The sequence below is a fragment of the Amphiura filiformis genome, chromosome 12 (assembly GCF_039555335.1).
Source record: "Amphiura filiformis chromosome 12, Afil_fr2py, whole genome shotgun sequence".
Classification (NCBI taxonomy): domain Eukaryota; kingdom Metazoa; phylum Echinodermata; class Ophiuroidea; order Amphilepidida; family Amphiuridae; genus Amphiura; species Amphiura filiformis.
In genome coordinates, this window is record NC_092639.1 from 21,314,757 (window position 1) to 21,331,915 (window position 17,159).

The following is a 17,159-nucleotide window of genomic DNA, read 5'->3' on the forward strand; positions in this document are numbered from 1 at the left end:
ACTAATTCTTCATGGAATTACTGACATTTAATACAGCATAAAACTGGTAGTCTACAGTGTTTTTATTAATGATAATCATCATGATCATGTAATAAATTGATATCAAATGAAAGATCTTATTTTTCTCATTAACATACTGAAATTAGGAGTTCCAAATCGGTGTATTTCCGAAGATATCATCAAAAACTGTTGAATTAGTCAAAATGTGGTATACCACATTTGAGACTAATTCGCAGTTTTTGACATTTCTTCTGAAATATACCGATTTGGAACGCATAATTTCAATATGTAAATGAGAAAATATGAGCTTTCACCTGATACCAAAATCTGCATTTTGATAGGATAAAGTTGGGGATGAGGCTGTCAATCAGTTCACCCACCTTTAATACAGTTTAGCGAAGCCATCATTAGGATGGTAAGTTAACCTATTTGTGAGGTAGCAATTGGGTAATGTAATTCAGTTGACATGATTATCTTTTCTGACAACCAGCATGTTTACAATGATCATTCTGCATCACTCTATATTTTTGATTCACTAGCATTGAAAGTACTGAAATTGTTTTTGTGACCTGCAAACTCATTTCAAGTCCCAATCAACAAAGATCAATGGTTCCCTAGCCTTCTGGTACACCCAATCACCATTGCATGCGGTAGACCTCATGGGGTAGTTATAGCTGCATGGCAGTCACTCCATACATGTATTGCAGCAACAAAAGTTCATCACACTGATCCATTTCTACTGAGCATGTCCCCCAGTATCAGTTACATCAAAAATCAAATCCCATTACTGAGGAACCCTTTCCCAGTAGAAACATGCTGAACGTCTGACCACAATCAAGTCGCAAGCCTCAAAAGTGACATGTTCCTACAATAGAGGTTGTGCATATGATGTATCATACCGTAAATATTTCGGACTTCTCAAATGCATTCAACAAAAGCATGATTGCAATCTACCGCGACAGTTCGTCTCACACACATAACAAATGCACTACGATCAAATAGGTTGATGACAACATTTGATTGAATGGACTGCACTGCGCCATGATTACGGTGAAGGGCACTGGTTCAAATCCTTTGTTTGGAGCCAATCAATAATTTCATGCACAACCTCTATACCACAAACATGGTAAAATGTTACTTTTTCATACTGATCAATAGTTATTTTAAGTTGTTGTGTCACCTCAGCACATATCCTATTCTCGGTGGTACACCAGCTGATAAAGCTTGCTTCCAATCGCCAGTATTGTGTAGAGTTAACAGAATATCAAACACTGAAAAATAACAATGAAACACTGATTTAATGGGATATTGCATTTGACATCAATACACCCCTTATGGTAGATATGACCTTAATATCCCACACATGGGTGTAAATTTCAAATGGAGTCACTCATTCAGATCACCCCATTTGAAATTTACACTCCCTGTGTGGAAGATAAAGGTTATGTCTTCCATAGGGGGTATAGATTTCAGACGGAATCGCCCCATGTTACATATGTATCTACTCCTACCCATATCACCACCTTTAACCCTACCCTAATGACATTCTTAACCCTACCTATCCATAACCTTATCTCATAACAGTAACCTACTTATAGCACCAAACTTAATTCTTAACATAATGCTATGATTTCACCATAAAACTTTAACACCAACATTAACTTTTCAACAAGGTCATTTGGAATATTGGATTCAACTTTTAACATGGTTCTTTTTGAACAATTCCAGCGAAAAATGATGTTGACTACTCCCATTTTTAGTGACGTTTCACCACTACACTAGTGGTTCCAAAAATGTGAGTTGTCAACATCATTTTTACTGGAAAAGAACCATGTTAACAGACCAACATTAACCCAAACCTTAAAACTCTAACCTTACACCATAGAGCTGCATATAACCTACACAAATTAAAACCCAATTACCTTTGCACAACTTTGTACCTCACTCACTCATAACCATAATCAGGGGATGCACAAGCCTTTGCCACTTGGGTTTAAGGCATACACAGACTTTTTTTTATACATGAGAAGTTATATTATTTGGAGTCCAAAATGTGGAACTTGAGGTCCTGCTTGATCCAAAATGCAAGTTAGCTCTAACACTATAGCCTTAACCCTACTCAAGTGTCATTTAACCATAACCCTAAAATAAAAGTCTAAAAGGGCACTCTTCATTTTGCAAATTAAACATTTTCCTCACCAAACTAACATTTTATGTTATTTTCATCACAAAGTTGCTTGCTATGGTGGATTGGGCTAACAGGTTACCTGAATAGTGATTCCATTTGAAATCTGCGTGGATTTCAACTGGAATCTAGCCTAGGTGATGTGTAAAATCAGAAGGTCTTACCTTGATTGACAGTAAGAATCTTGTTATATGTGCCAGATGGAGTTTTCTTCATATATTCATCAATAGGCATACGAGCTGTCTGTAGACCATGGTCTTTGGCATTGGTAAGGGTATAAAACTACATAAAATAATTAAATGTTTTTAAGTTAGAACCATTCTACTTCTAGACAGTTACATTTACACTTTCATCCAAGGCGTACTGACAAGGGCTACACTTTCATCAGAGGCAAACTGACAAGGGCTACACTTTCATCAGAGGCATACTGACAAGGGCTACACTTTCATCAGAGGCATACTGACAAGGGCTACACTTTCATCAGAGGCGTACTGACAAGGGCTACACTTTCATCAGGGGCATATTGATAGGGGCAGGGGGGGGGGGCAAGTTTCACCTTGGTTCAAAATAATGGGACAAAATTGACTAAAAGTTATAATATGCACTTTCCTTTGGCCCAATAGTAGGCCACAATTGCACTAATTTTGATCCATTTTAGCTTTCAAACTGCACATTTCTGTGCGCTTTGTGCATGTTTGCATCGTTAACGTAGTTATAGTAATGGGTCTAGGTTTATCTGGGCCTCAGCTGCATGAATCATGAGGTACACAACCAGATTCTTATTGCCACTGCCCCTAAGGTATACTGCCGCACAGCATTGGTACCCACACACATTGGAATCACATGTACAATACACACACTGGTACTGCACTGGTACTCTAGAGTAGCTACAAAGTAGCTGGGCAGCAGTGTACCTCTGGGGTGCTACAATAGGAATCTGGTGGTGAAAGTTGGAGCTTGGTGGAGAATTGGTTTCCTCTACTATTCAATTCAAATTTTTCAATTCAAATTTTATTTATACACGGATAGGCCCAGATCAGCCCTTGAGCTGGTCTTCCCTGGGGCCGTGTTTACTAGAGGATCAAGTGACTACAATATTTTGCAGTAAATCTTTGACGAGCGCATACTACCATGATGTTGCAAAGTCAGAGCTAACAACACGAACAACACAAACTTTTCCACTCAGCAACAGCAGAAGTTTCAATGCAGTAAATGCCCGATGCAGGCATGAGAATAATCATCCATGAAAAAACCTGAAAAGTTTGAAAAAGCCTGAAAAATTGTGTGAAATGAGGCTAAAAAGGCCAAAATCAGGCTGAAATTAAAAGAAAGTGCGGAAATTTGGACCATAAAAAAGCAGGAAATCCTGCAAAAGCAGGAAAACTCACATGCCTGCCGATGTACGCTTAAAATATGCCCTCGTCAAAGGTTTACTGCAAAATATTATAGTGCATTCATAAAGGGTCCTTCAGATACTGGCATTCTTAACTTTGCTTTTATGGTTTTAATTTGAGAAGTTACAAAATCAAGCAAACTGTTTTACTATTTTACTAAATGTGATCTGATCAATCAGATGTTGTCAGATATTGATTTATAGAAAATTAGATATGGTCGTATGAGGACATGGTGATGTAGCGATCTAAGACTTATTCCTTCATTTAATTTTACACAAAATTAGGGTTAGGTTATGGTTAGGGTTAGTTTAGGGTTATGATTATGATTAGGGTTAGGAAGGATCTACCAGACTTTGACCCATAATCACGATTAAGCTTGAGTCATGGGTTCAAATCCTTTCAGCGTCAATATGTTGTGCCCTTAGGCAAGGTTCTTCAATCCTATTGCCTCCCTACCCAGGTGTACAAATGGGAGAGGCTCACAGTTCTAATTCAAAAGAGACATGAATGGCCTTAAAAGTAACACATTTAGCCTCCAACTAATATTTATATTTAACAAGGAACTCTCACATCTCTGTGTATGAAGGAAAGAGAGAGAAAGGGGGGGGGGGGGTAGGGAGAGGGATCACTTTGTTTACTCACCTTATTTGGTGTTTCATCTACAAGACCACCAATAATGTATACTTTGTCAGATTCAAGTTGTTCAAGAACTGTAAAAAAAGAATAAATGAATGAAAACACTGATCAATGAATGCCAAATCATAATGATATTCCTGATACGCTAATCAAATACCAAATTTACAAGAATGTTAGAATTTTGGTAATACAGTTACACATTTAACCATCAGACCAGAGCTCAAAATACATGGGGCAAAGAGCAATTCGCCCCTCATTTGATCAAAATAGCCCCAAAGGTGAACCAGTAATTAAGCCACTTTGAGGCATGGTATTTGGTGAATAAATAGAGTAGAATATAACAAACTAATGTACCAATTTTCTAAAAAAATTGAAAAATGTTGAATACGTCAGTACGGTATGTGATATGGCCGATGACATGTATGCTATTTTAGGGTTACAGAATTTGTCAATGCATCTTTTCAAAATAAGGTAATTACTTGACAAATACACATAAAATTCATATTCCAAAGTGAAACAAAAAGTATCCCCTTGGAACCTAAAAATCACCCCTAAACAAAAAAATACTTCATTGATTTAATGGGCTATTCTATTTGAAATTCTTACACCTACTATGGAACACATGGCCTTAATCTTCCACATAGGGAGTGTGAATTTCAAATGGGGCTACCTGAATAGGAGATTCCATTATAAATCTACAGCGCTGGAGATTAAGGTCCTGTCTTCCATACACACCGGGTGTTTGGTTTCCAAATAGAATAGCCCAATGATCTTCCTCGTCTCTATCATCATCAAAAATCAAAAAATTGCAATGTTCCTGGTTTTGTTTGCCAAATTAGGCCCAAGTAAGGGGTGCAGGGCCCTAAATTGATGAAAAAGGTCCACATTTCAGGAGGAAAATTCTGCACCCTCCATCCTGGCTACAGGCCTGGATGAGCACTTTAAGAACTACTGTACACCTAATATGCTAGTTACACTACAAGATTCCTGGCGACGGAGTACCTCTGCTGCAATGTTACTTCGCGGCTACTACCGCTGCTACTACCGAGTACACAAGCCCCTTGTGGCCGACGTTGGTACTACACCAAAGTACCAGCGTCGGCCACCATACTGTAAATACCCCGTAGCAAAGTACTTACATCGATACTCCACCATGCGTCACCTAAGAGTCAACTGCGATGTACCGAGTAGGTGACTTATAGGCAGACCATGGTCGGGGTACTGCCGATGGCCCTTCAGCGGAAGTACCTGCACAGTAGCCGCATCCATGGTGTACCCATGGGTCAGCAGTGAAGTAGCAGTGAAGGTACTCACCCGCGAGGTACTCCGTCGCTAAAGTCCTTTGATCGTAAAGTTCATTGACTTCAAGGCGCGTGCGCCCGTGGTACAACTATGCGGCCGACTGCGCGTTCAACAAGGCGTGCACACGAACGCGTTGATGTGGAATTATTAATTTGTTATGATCTGGATGCAATTGCTTGTTGCACAATGCAGTTTTTCCGTACGCCGGCGACAGTGTTATAATTCTGTTGTTTTTCTTTTGTTTTCCGTTTTGTTCTGTTAGGAAAATAACACGGTTTTTTGTTTGTTTGATTGTTTACTTGGTTGGTTAGTTAGCTGTTTGCTTGGCTGATGGTTGCTCAACTTGGTTGTTTTCATTTGTAATTTGTTATCTTATTTAGTAAATTTATTACTTTTCAGAAATGTTTAGAAAAGATTGCATCATGTATTTTATGTTCATATGTTTTTTTATTCATTAACTCATTACTTGCTTTAGTTATTTTACTGATTTATTTATTACCTATTTATTTATTTAGTTGGTTACTGATTTATTTACTTATGTACTTATAAATTTACTTAGTTCTTTCTTTCTTTATTTAATTGTTTTTATACTTATTTATTTTCTTCACTTATTTATTTACTTACTCATTTAGATATCTTTACTTACTTACTTACTTACTTATTACTTACTTACTTACTTACTTACTTACTTATTTATTTACTTACTTACTTACTTACTTACTTACTTACTTACTTACTTACTTACTTACTTACTTACTTACTTACTTACTTACTTACTTACTTTGGGTAATTATTTATTTAATAACTTATTTACTTGTCTACCTATTTCCTTATTTATTTACTCCTTTAGTTACTTATTTACATACTTATTTATTTACTCATTTACTAATAGGCCTACTTAACTTATCCGCTTAAAAATGCCCAAAGAATAAATAAGATACATAAATCAAGAACATATTAATCAATATAAAACAATATGGCAACAGAAACAAATAAGAAATGGCAACCCGCTTGCCTCATTTTTTTTGTTGCCAGAGTACCCACGTCGGTACTCAGCTGCGGAGTAACTGACAGGCGAGTACCAGTGTCGGTACTCGGAGTACCTTCAAAGTACCTACGCCACGAGGTATTCATGAGTTGTAGCCACTTGCTGGGCCACAAGGGTCTGGTGGCCAACGTAGTAGGTACTCGAGAGTAGCAGCGCTGCTATTCTCATGAGAATCCCGTAGTGTACATACCATTAGTTGAGTCTGGTGTCAGATACACAATATCTTCAGTCTTAAATATTTCTGTATGAGTCTTGTCTGATTTGTCAATCTGGAAGAAAAGAAAACACACAATAAAAAGTTATTAAAGATACTACAGTCCATCCTGATCTCTTTTATGTTATGTGTGTTATATGTTATGTATCACAGTGGTTATGTATGTTAACCGGACATGTTTATGGGCATCTGATCTTCATAGAAAAAACACATTTTGATTTCATGTACTGTTGCATTTAGAAGGACATAACTATGTGGCATACAGCACTCAAATACCATCTTTCTTTGTTGTTACCCCATTAACTAATTATTTTGCTGTCTCAATGTTAGCATTTCAGACATTCAATGCCGAATTACACATAATTCACTTATCCGGATTTTTTACTTATCCGGCCAATGCTTGGTCTCATCATGGCCAGATAAAGAGAGGTTGGACTGCACTATCGTTTCTAAATAAGAATGTCCTGACGAAGAAATCCAACTTTTTAAACTGAAATGTGATTGAAATTTGGGATGGAATAAGGAATGTCATAGAACCTTACCAAATAGTTATCAAATCCATCATTTCTTTTGACACAAGAATCATATATTTGTCCAGATGTGTCCAGGCTGCTCAGCCAGAGATGTAGGGGTTTCTCTGCTTTCCTGTTGGACCCATACAGACGTCCTATCTGACCAGCTAACTTGTGAATTTCCTGTCAAGAAAAATTAAGATAATCCATTCCATATAAGTGTCCACTTTTTAACTTGCAAAAATAGGTGCTGCATTACAGCCCTTGAATTAAGGATCTGAAGGGGCACGGCAACTTTTTTAGGGCAAGTTGGTTATTGCCTTGGATTTTTACTGAAAAGGCAAGGCAGCATGGCAGTTTGTAATATTTCAAGAGGGCATCATGGCAATTGTTGAAAATTTGAGAAGGGCACCAAGGTAATTTCTCAAAAGTAAAGAAAACACACACAAACATGGATTGATGATTTTATAATGAAGGGGCAGGACACCGACGGCAACCTCATTAGAGGGCACGACAAGTGACTGCCTTGGGTAAAGGACATATTTTGAGGGCATTACGGCGGTGGGGATGGGCACCCACGGCAAAATGCCATGGGTGCCGTGGGTTAATTTTGGCTGCTGCATTATTCCCATCCACCAAAGTCTATTCACAATTTCACACCCATTAAGATTTGATCACACAGTTAGTTCTGAATGATCTTTAGCAATATCATTGGGGATTTTTTACTAACAAGTCAAAGAAATTATTGTTCCACTTTTCAGACACACTACCAGCCTGGTAGTTCTATGGGAGCAACAGCCTGTTCACTGAACTCTTCCAGTTGAAATCCATACACCCCCTATGGAAGACATGACCTTAATCTGCCACCATAGAGAGTCAAGGGCTTAGGCAGCCAGCCGTGTAGGGAGTGTTTTACACACCTAAATTTGTAAATACACACCCAGTTTTTGCCCACATGGGCTATACTTTGTACAAAAATCTTTAATTTACACACCCAGTTTTTTGAATTTACACACCCAAACCTTACACACCCAATCCTGCCTAAGACCCTGTTGAAAGTGCATACATTTCAAATGGGTTTACCTGAATGGGTGATTCCATTTGAAATCTACACTCCCTGTGTGGGAGATAAAGGTTTACTATTGTCTTCCATAAGGGGTGTATGGATTTCAACTGGAATAGACCATTATAGAGAGGAAACAGGATCCCAAAAATAAGTTACTATTTTTTGTTCTTATCATGATGTCACAAGAGAATGTTTTTCACAGGGGCAGTCTGCTCTCTACCCCTCCTGTCCCATGCCATGCCCTAGGTCAGCGACCAGTAGCCACTGGTGTTTTGCTGGCCCTACCAACGAAACCGTGTGCATTATATATCACTTAGGGTGATCTGCATAATCGCATCACGTGGGATGCACGCACGGCGGATATATCACATAGTATTTTGTAGTATATGGGAGTGTTAGAGGAAATACACTTACCTTAGTATTCATTGTGTGTGCCATACTCAAATCAATACATATTCTTGGTCCAGGTCCATCCATGGCTTCCTGCATTCTCTTCTTTATTTGTTGATTCAATTCTTTTTTGGTAGGTCTGTTTGAACAGTTTGCTGCTGATGCAACCCCTAAAATAATGAAAATACAAATTACACAGGTGGATGATCGAGTGACAAATCTGACAAATCTTTTCAAACTGAGCTAATGGGGTTGAGACACATTTGCAGGTTTACTTGTTCCTATATAACTATGTGCATCCATGATTTGCTCAAAACCCTTTTTGGATGGGGCTCTTCATGTTTGCATGGTTTAAAAGCGCTCGATAGTAACCACATATGCTAACTATCGAGTTTTACGGTATTCCAAACCTGATACCTGACGTATGAAGAGTAATAGCACCCTAGGTGCAGCTTTAGACGTTTAGGCGCTCAATCTGCTCATACATGTTTAAAAGTATTACAGTGAATCCCAATTTTATTGTATGACCTTACAATAATATGTCAATAAATGAATGAATGAATAAGGTAAAAAAAGGTTTGCCTCTCAAAGTATGTAAAAGCCATCCTAGTGTGTAGCCCTATGCGCTGGGCCTTTTTACATGTTTTCTTTTTCAAAAATGGCAGCGTAGCAGCAAAAAAAACCAAGCAAAAGTAGGCTAAAAACACAAATAAACAAACAACAATCTTGCATATATATCACTTAATTTGTTTTACTAAAAAAAACACACATGCAAAAACCAAACACCTCACAGCAGATAGCTTTGTTTGCAAAATCTTTGAGATACAAACTTTTTTTGCCTTAGTGAATGACAGAATGAATAAACAAAGGAACAAATAAATAAATGAAGAAACAAAAATAAAATAAACAAATGTATCACTTTTTATGTATGAACAAATAGATGAACAAATGAACAAAGGAATAGATTAATGAATGAATGTATCAATATCAACCAGATTATAAATCCAAAATTTATTTATTTATATTCAAAACTGAAATCCTGTTTTACCTGAGTGTTCTCCTTGTTCTTGATGCAGTTCTTTCACTTTCCTTCTCTCTTCTTTTCTTTGACGTCTTTTTAACTTGTGAGCTTCACGAACTCTTTCGAAATGCTCTAGCTTTCTTTTAGCCTTTCTCTGTTGAATAAATCAAATTTGAGCCATCATTATATGTATAAATATTACAGCAGACATAATTTCATAACACTGTCAGCTCATAAGAAGGCTAAGAAAACAAAAACAAGTATAGTTTCCTGTTGATGGCCAAAAAACTTAGATTTACTTAATCTATCTTTTTATTTGAAGTTTTTAGAGTCAGGATCATCCAGGATGTGTGGTAACATATACCTCAAATCACTTGTCATATCAGTTATCAGTGCAGAGTCAGTTAGATATTTTAGAAGTTTTAGGAAAATGATAGATTTTCATAGGATATGGAATGTTGGAGAAAAAATATTTGTTGAAAAAAAAAAGACCTTAAGTACAGGACTCACTCACTGTGGAATGTAACATCCAGGATGCTGAAATGATTACTCATGACCATACAAGTTAGAGGCTTCTCTATTTTTAGGCAGCAGATACAAAAATACATGACACATCTATTCGTTGATCGCACAGTCATCTCAAAACGAAGTTCTATCCACTGTGTGTGTGTGTATACCTGTCAAACGCATGATTTAATACCACATACACATTGCAAGAGCCTTCTGGCGCATTGCTAGAAAAACATGAGAAAAAAATGCACATTTTGCTCATGATTGCAGGGAGAACCTCGTTTTGGTAGCAAGATGGAGGTACATGTAGGTTACTAGAAGTGACAACAAATTGCCAAATAAGAGAGAAAGAGTTCACTTACAAACATACACAATACACACATGGTGAGAAATCGTCTTACCGACATTGGCAAATCATTGGGATTTTGTGAGGCTTCATTCCAGGAAGTTTTGAGGCTCTCTTCAGGTAAGTCTTGATCATCTTCTTGTTTCACAGAATCACTTTGGTTGGTTTCTTTTTGCTCCTCTGTCTTAGAAGTGGCCATAAGTATTGAAAACTGCTGCTTGATGATTTGCTCCCCCAGTTATAAATAGTATTCCTTTAAAGCTTTCTCCAATCTTAAAGAGGTAAAAAGAAGTAAAAGATTTATTGCTTGTATCAATTCTTTAATATTTATTCTATAGATTATAAAATTTCCAACTCAGGGTTCCCACTAGCTTTTAAATTATGTGGACCCAGTGGCGGTGGCAAAGTGAAATTAGGGCAGAATCAACCGATTGTTGCAAAATGTAATAAAGATGGAAATAGTAGTACAAAAGATGAAAGCTACACAAAGCACTCAGGAGCAGATAAGAGTTCTTCTCACAGAGAGTCATTAATCATTGGAACTTCTTGCCAGCCTACGTCATAAACCAATTTATAACCAAGAATACAAATCCTTCAAAACACAACTTGACAGACATTGGAAAGATATGGGGTTCTTTTAGGCACAAGTCTACTCTCTCCCATCAAACTGTAAGTGCAAGTGTTTAATATCAGTGTAATATCACACATTTTAATAATTTTCTCATAAGGCCCTTCGCACTTGATTTAATATTAGTTTCCTGTTTACCGCCCACGTCCAAAATTGAAAATCTCAAAATAATTAATTATTTTATTTTTATTTCTAATTTTCTCCTTTAAAATAACTTTCAACTACTTCTACTTGCCATTTTCTGACTTTAATAATATCAACAATAATGATGGTAGAACAAAGAGTACAACTCCACATTCACTTATTTATAAAATCAAATATTGTTGTGAAATAATTAAATGCCCGCTCTAGTCAAAACGAGTCAATAGTTGCTTGTAATAGTTCAAACTAAATAAAGAAAATAAAAGATAATTAATAATTAATAATTAAAAGTCACCTCGTCCCTTTTTCAAAATCTTTTTAAAATAGGAAACTAATAATCAAGTGCGAAGGGCCTAATCTATTCCATATTATTTTTCTTATGAATAGGTATTTTTTATAACTGCAATCTATCAACTTTTAATATCCTCCCTTATAATTGGGAGTGGTGGGTGTGAGAAAAATTTCTTTATGACTTGTCTGCGTGACAATAATGGTGGTACGCTCACCCAAATAGAATCAAGCCTTGCCAAATATGATCCCTAATTGGCACCATGAACGCTGATGGTGCCCATGATAAACAAACAGACAAAGCACACGTAGCAACCCATATCGATCTCAACAAGCTATCGATCTCAACAAGCTATCGATATACATCAGGACCAAACCATTATTTCCGGAGGGGTCAAAATCTGGTTTTTAACCGAGGGCTTCAAAATGTTACTTCAAAACGTCTATTCCTTGGCTATTCGTCTAGTTCCGGCCATAGTGCTCACAAAGCTATAAGAAAGGGGGGAGAAAATTAGCAGCACAGAGATATTAAAAAACCTTAAAATTAAAAATGCAAAATTGGTGACTGTGACCCGGCCTCCACACTCCGTGTATCCGCAGGTACTCATGCTTGTCAAAAAAATGAGAGACTGCGTCCATGAGGACATGTGCACATGCTACCACTTGCAGTTTGAAATCTTCAGTACCATACCTGAAGTCTACACTTTATTGGAAGAAGAAAATTTCGCGAAATAAGGTGCGTTTTCAGATGAAGAAACACGATTCGCAAAACACACAAAAAAGGGGGTGTTTTTTCAAACCATGTGTATATGCGAAATTGAAAAAAAGGGTACTTTCATCAAAATATCGTGCTTCTACCAGAGAAGAGGTAATATTTACTTTAATCTTCTGTAGTACTAGTAGACTGTGGTTTTAATACAAAAATATCGCAGTTTCACAATTTCCCGTTCGGGTCATCCGGTGTGCACCCAGCCAAGTATAAAATGAAGTTCATACATTTAGCCAGGGGTCTGTGAGCCAATCGTACGTGTTTCTGCCAGAAAAGGGTATATTAGAAATATCGTTTGCATTTTTTGGCATGATTGATAGGGCATGGTTTTCGAAGGCCAAGGCCGGGCAAATAATTCGCGAAATCGCTTTCGGGTGGTTTTTCACCTGAAAACTTTGCGAAATGAGATGCAAAAGGGGGGTGTTTTTAAAGCTCACCGACAAGCATGAATACCTGCGGATGCATGAAGTGCGGGGGGCGGGGACAGTCAGTGACAGTATTAATGATTCAAAATTTCAAATTATTAAATTTACTTCCGGTCAGATGACCCAATCTCCCGCTACCAACAAAACCAACATCAGTTGGCATTGAAGACCAGTGGATGCTGGTCGCAGACCACCAACCTCCACAATGTAAGTCGTGAGAACATCTACATCTAAAGAAATACTGGACAGGACCAATTGGTATCGACGTCCAGACTCTGGTGGCATCACAAATGTCTAAAAACAACTCAACTGAGGGTGCATAATCCAAAGGTGCGCATAAAAACAGTGACTGGTGCAGAGTGGCTTAGTTTGATGAGGCTGGGGTCGAATCCACTGGCTCGCCTGTGTACAGCTGAGCTGAGTGTGTCTGTATGTAGCTCCAGACCTTGGTGTTGAACAATTTGCTTGATGTTGACTCATGGATGATGGATGCAGGAAGTATGTTCCACTGGGTGATGGTACGGGGGTAGAAGCTATACTTGTGAGTCATGGTTCTGGCACCGTGGTTGATGTATTGGTTTGGTCTTTGGCTACGGGTTTCTGCCCTGTCAGGAATATCATCAACAGATATAAACTTCTCGGGGATGGAGAGTGGAAGATCACCTGAGTTAATCTTGTGCAGCATGGTCAGACGTGTTGCTGTTCTTCTGTCTTGAAGTGAAGGCCAATTCAGCTCCTGAAGCATATCGGACACGCTGGCCTTCCGTTGGTAATTCCCTTTCACAAAGCGGGCCGCTTTCCTCTGGACTGATTCAAGGGCTGAAATGTGCTTCTTGTGATAGGGGTCCCATGCTGAACACGAATACTCCAAGATCGGTCTTACTAGAGAAGTGTATGCCTGCTGCTTGATATTCTCTGGACATTTGTGGAGGTTGCGTTGAAGGAAGTTGAGTGATTTCCTGGCTTTGCCTGTGATGTTGTTTATGTGTGGACCCCAGTCTAGCTTTGACGAGAGTTCCACACCCAGGTACGGATGGTGTTCGACTTGTTGTAGGTCAGTCCCCATCATATTGTAGATCGACTTGACAATGTGTTTCCTCTTGTTTGTGATGCGAAGAAGGGAGCACTTTGCAGGGTTAAATTTCATCTGCCATTCATTGGACCACTGTGTTAAGGTGTCAAGATCCTTTTGAAGAAGTGCAGCATCCTTCTTGGTGTTGATTTGTCGATAGAGGAGACAGTCATCAGCAAACAATCGGATGGAGGATGAGATGTTGTCAGCAATATCATTGATGTACAATAAGAAGAGGAGTGGTCCTAACACAGTACCCTGGGGTACTCCTGAATCCACGGTTGCATCCGTCGACCTCTCACCGTCAACAACAACAGCCTGAGTGCGAGATGTTAGCCAGCTTTCAATCCAAGTGTTGGTAGTGCCTTGTATACCATACCACCCTAACTTGTACATGAGTCTTCCGTGAGCTACAACATCGAAGGCCTTGGAGAAATCCAGTATCAGGCAGTCAATCTGTTGTTTCTGGTCAATGCCACTACTTAGATCCTCCAGTGTTGCTATCAGCTGAGAACTTTGTTTAAATTTGTACTTTCTCGATATTAAATTTACATTTGATTTACTGAGCCAAATTGAAATTGAACTTGGGAGGAGGCACGCATGGCCGGGCTGTGTGTGGACGTACCTGGAACTGATGTGCCCCAAAACATACAAAAACTTTTCTCATATATCTGTTTGAATCTAAAATAATTTCATTCTTAATACTTACACTTTTAGTTTTAAACTAAGTAAGCTTAAAAAACGTAGCAGCCGATTTTTGGTGGAATGCGAGCTGCGCGAATCCCGGGAAAAATTAAAGTACAGCTGTCGTATACAAAAGGGTGATGATCCTGATGCATTTGGAACTGTTTTGGGTTGAAATGTCTGAGGTAATACGAATATTCTGGACAAAAAAAATAATAAAACAATGAAAACTATTACAAAAAGTCAAAAAAATATTTTAGCCAATAATCAATATTTTTGTTGGACTTTTGAGAAATTTGTGAAAAGGCATAGAAACAATATTTCTCAAGACATTTCCTACCGGGTGGAGATCCTTTCAAGCATGGCGTCATTTCACAAACGTGGGGCGGAGATGGAAGAGAAACCAATTGCTAAATGTACATTATTTGTACGTAATTTACCATACGATGCCACAAATGAAGGCCTAGAGGAGGTCTTTAGTGAAGTGGGTCCAATAAAATCATGCTTCGTCGTGAAAGAGAGAGGTAAAATAACCATCCAAAGTGTGCGTCCGAAGTTCATGTCTGCCGAATTCAGCAGACTTGTCTCTCATGCATGCAACAATGCCATTGAGTAGTGATGTCACACAGAAATTAAATATTAGTGCTAGACATATCAAGTTACCCCTCATTTTGAAGCTTATGATGTTGCGGACATAATGAAGTAATGGGATTTTAAAATTAATGCTGCGTATGCTAATTAGCGCTAATTAAATATTCAAAGTTAACGAATTTGTCTGTCGGATGAAGTATTTTACTAATTTTATAAAAATTAAAGTCAAATTGTATTTTTTAGCTAAGTTTGTTTAATGTTTACATGAAATAACCCTAAATAAAGATGTTTAAGGTATTAATCGTGATTAAGTGCTAATTAATTGCTAATTAAGAAGGCTAAGCGAATTATATGCAATTTTTGTACTGGGAAATTCCTTTATTTGTTTGTTATTTTATGATTTTAAAAATAATTATCTAGTCTTCTAGAAGAAGAAAACTATTTATTTAATGTAATTATAAAATTAATAAATGATTTAAAATTGAAATATTTAATTAATGCTATCTTTATCTTATAATTAGCATACAAGGTGTGTTTAAGTTCATAGGCTATGTCTACACTATACTTTTCCCATAGAGCACTATGTAAAATCTGTAAAAAGCCTTCAAAATGCTCTCAACCTGCCCACATTATCCCTACTTGCGGCAAAATGCGTAATGCCCTAGCCCCATGTGTTTGATATCATTGCAAAGAGGACCTTCCAATATGTCTAAAAATCACAATCATCAAAGATCATCAGGGGGGTTAAGCTTAAAAAATGGTTCACAAAGTCAAAAATAAGTAAAAATTACACTAAAAATGGCACAATTCCAAGCCATTTGGCTAATTTTAAAGCTTTTTTCACCATTTTTTTTTTCATTTTGGGGAATATATTGCTTACGATATAAACATTTCTAGATTATTTCCGATGCTTTACCCCCACAATGCAATGCGAGACCCGGAAATGTGCACAGGTCGCCATTTGTGGTAATTTCAACAATCGCGATTTTCAAACCACTAAATTCACAATTTATTTTTCAACTTTTTCAAGCTTTTATTCAAAATTTGAATTAATATTTAGTTAAAACATACTTTTAACTACACTAGCATTAAATTCTAGCAAAATATTTCAAGTATTAATGGAACTAGGGCAATTCTCCGAGAGCAAGTTTTTACATGTTACAGAATAGCTGCACCGATTTACGTGTGCTGTGTGTCATCTTACTTTATCTTGCTATATTTCAGCTAGGGTGCCACATGTATTCAAGAGGGCAATTGCCAAGATGGCCGAGTGTGAGTGTCGGAGTGGTTACAACACTCAACAGGCTCACTTTTTTGAACAGGGCCAGGGGTTCAAATTCGAAATCAAAAAAAACTTTTAAAAAAATGGGGTTTTTTGCAATTTTTTGTTGTTGTTGCAATTTCGGTTACCCTCCTGAAAAGTGTGCCGGGTACCCGGGCACAAAATTACCCGAAAATCACACCCGGCACCCCTTAATGAGCAGTGCGATACTGCCTCATACGGTAGCGAATGCCAAAAAGGGGATCCGGGCCAAACTTCAAAAGGGCCATTTCTCAAAAACGACATGGCCTATGAGGCCAAATGTAATAATGTTTGTATGGGTTCATTGTGGCCACAAACGATTATTCTGATGGAGTTTCATCAAAATCTGATAGGGCTTTTGACTTTGACTTTGAAGATAGAATACTTCGCAACGCTTCCATACATGAAGTCAAGCGCGAAGCCTAGCGAAGGGATGTGAGGGCGCGTAGGTTGCTTATGCTTGTTGTAGTTGCTTTCTTCTTAGGTGATCTGTAACTTCGGTCTTGAATGTTGAGGTGATTGGTATCAGGCGCGACAAATCGCTTCTGTCCGATAGCCGGGGCAATCACATTTTTGTCGGGCAATTAAAACTCTGAAGAGCTGTGCCCGATCGGGCAAGTCTGAATTTAAACCA

At 37.9% G+C, this 17,159-nt stretch overlaps 2 protein-coding genes across 2 annotated transcripts in view; one reads left to right on the forward strand and one right to left on the reverse strand.

The window, feature by feature from the left end:
• Nucleotides 1–303: 303 nt before the first annotated feature.
• LOC140165938 (tRNA methyltransferase 10 homolog B-like) lies at nucleotides 304–14,760 on the reverse strand. Its single transcript, XM_072189282.1, has 9 exons — nucleotides 14,657–14,760; nucleotides 10,680–10,896; nucleotides 9,796–9,922; nucleotides 8,772–8,917; nucleotides 7,322–7,474; nucleotides 6,756–6,834; nucleotides 4,222–4,289; nucleotides 2,350–2,467; nucleotides 304–1,271 (listed from the first exon to the last, which is right to left on the reverse strand). The coding sequence occupies exons 2-9, from the start codon at nucleotides 10,821–10,823 to the stop codon at nucleotides 1,177–1,179; spliced, it is 930 nt and encodes a 309-aa protein (XP_072045383.1). The 5' UTR covers nucleotides 10,824–10,896; nucleotides 14,657–14,760; the 3' UTR covers nucleotides 304–1,176.
• Nucleotides 14,761–14,979: 219 nt separating this feature from the next.
• The window catches only part of LOC140165939 (RNA-binding protein 28-like), a 68,570-nt gene continuing 66,390 nt past the window's right edge, over nucleotides 14,980–17,159 (forward strand). Inside the window, 1 exon segment of the mRNA XM_072189283.1 lies at nucleotides 14,980–15,155. Coding sequence (XP_072045384.1) covers nucleotides 14,993–15,155 — 163 coding nt within the window. The 5' untranslated portion in view covers nucleotides 14,980–14,992.

What these genes read in the sequence shown, in the direction of transcription:
- LOC140165938 (XM_072189282.1), bottom strand. Translation starts at nt 10,823, where the DNA reads ATGGCCACTTCTAAGACAGAGGAGCAAAAAGAAACCAACCAAAGTGAT. An exon ending in ATGGATTTGATAACTATTTG is followed by an intron (nt 6,835 to 7,321) that starts GTAAGGTTCTAT and finishes CTTTTCTTCCAG; the next exon opens with ATTGACAAATCAGACAAGAC. An exon ending in GATTCTTACTGTCAATCAAG is followed by an intron (nt 1,272 to 2,349) that starts GTAAGACCTTCT and finishes GTTATTTTTCAG; the next exon opens with TGTTTGATATTCTGTTAACT.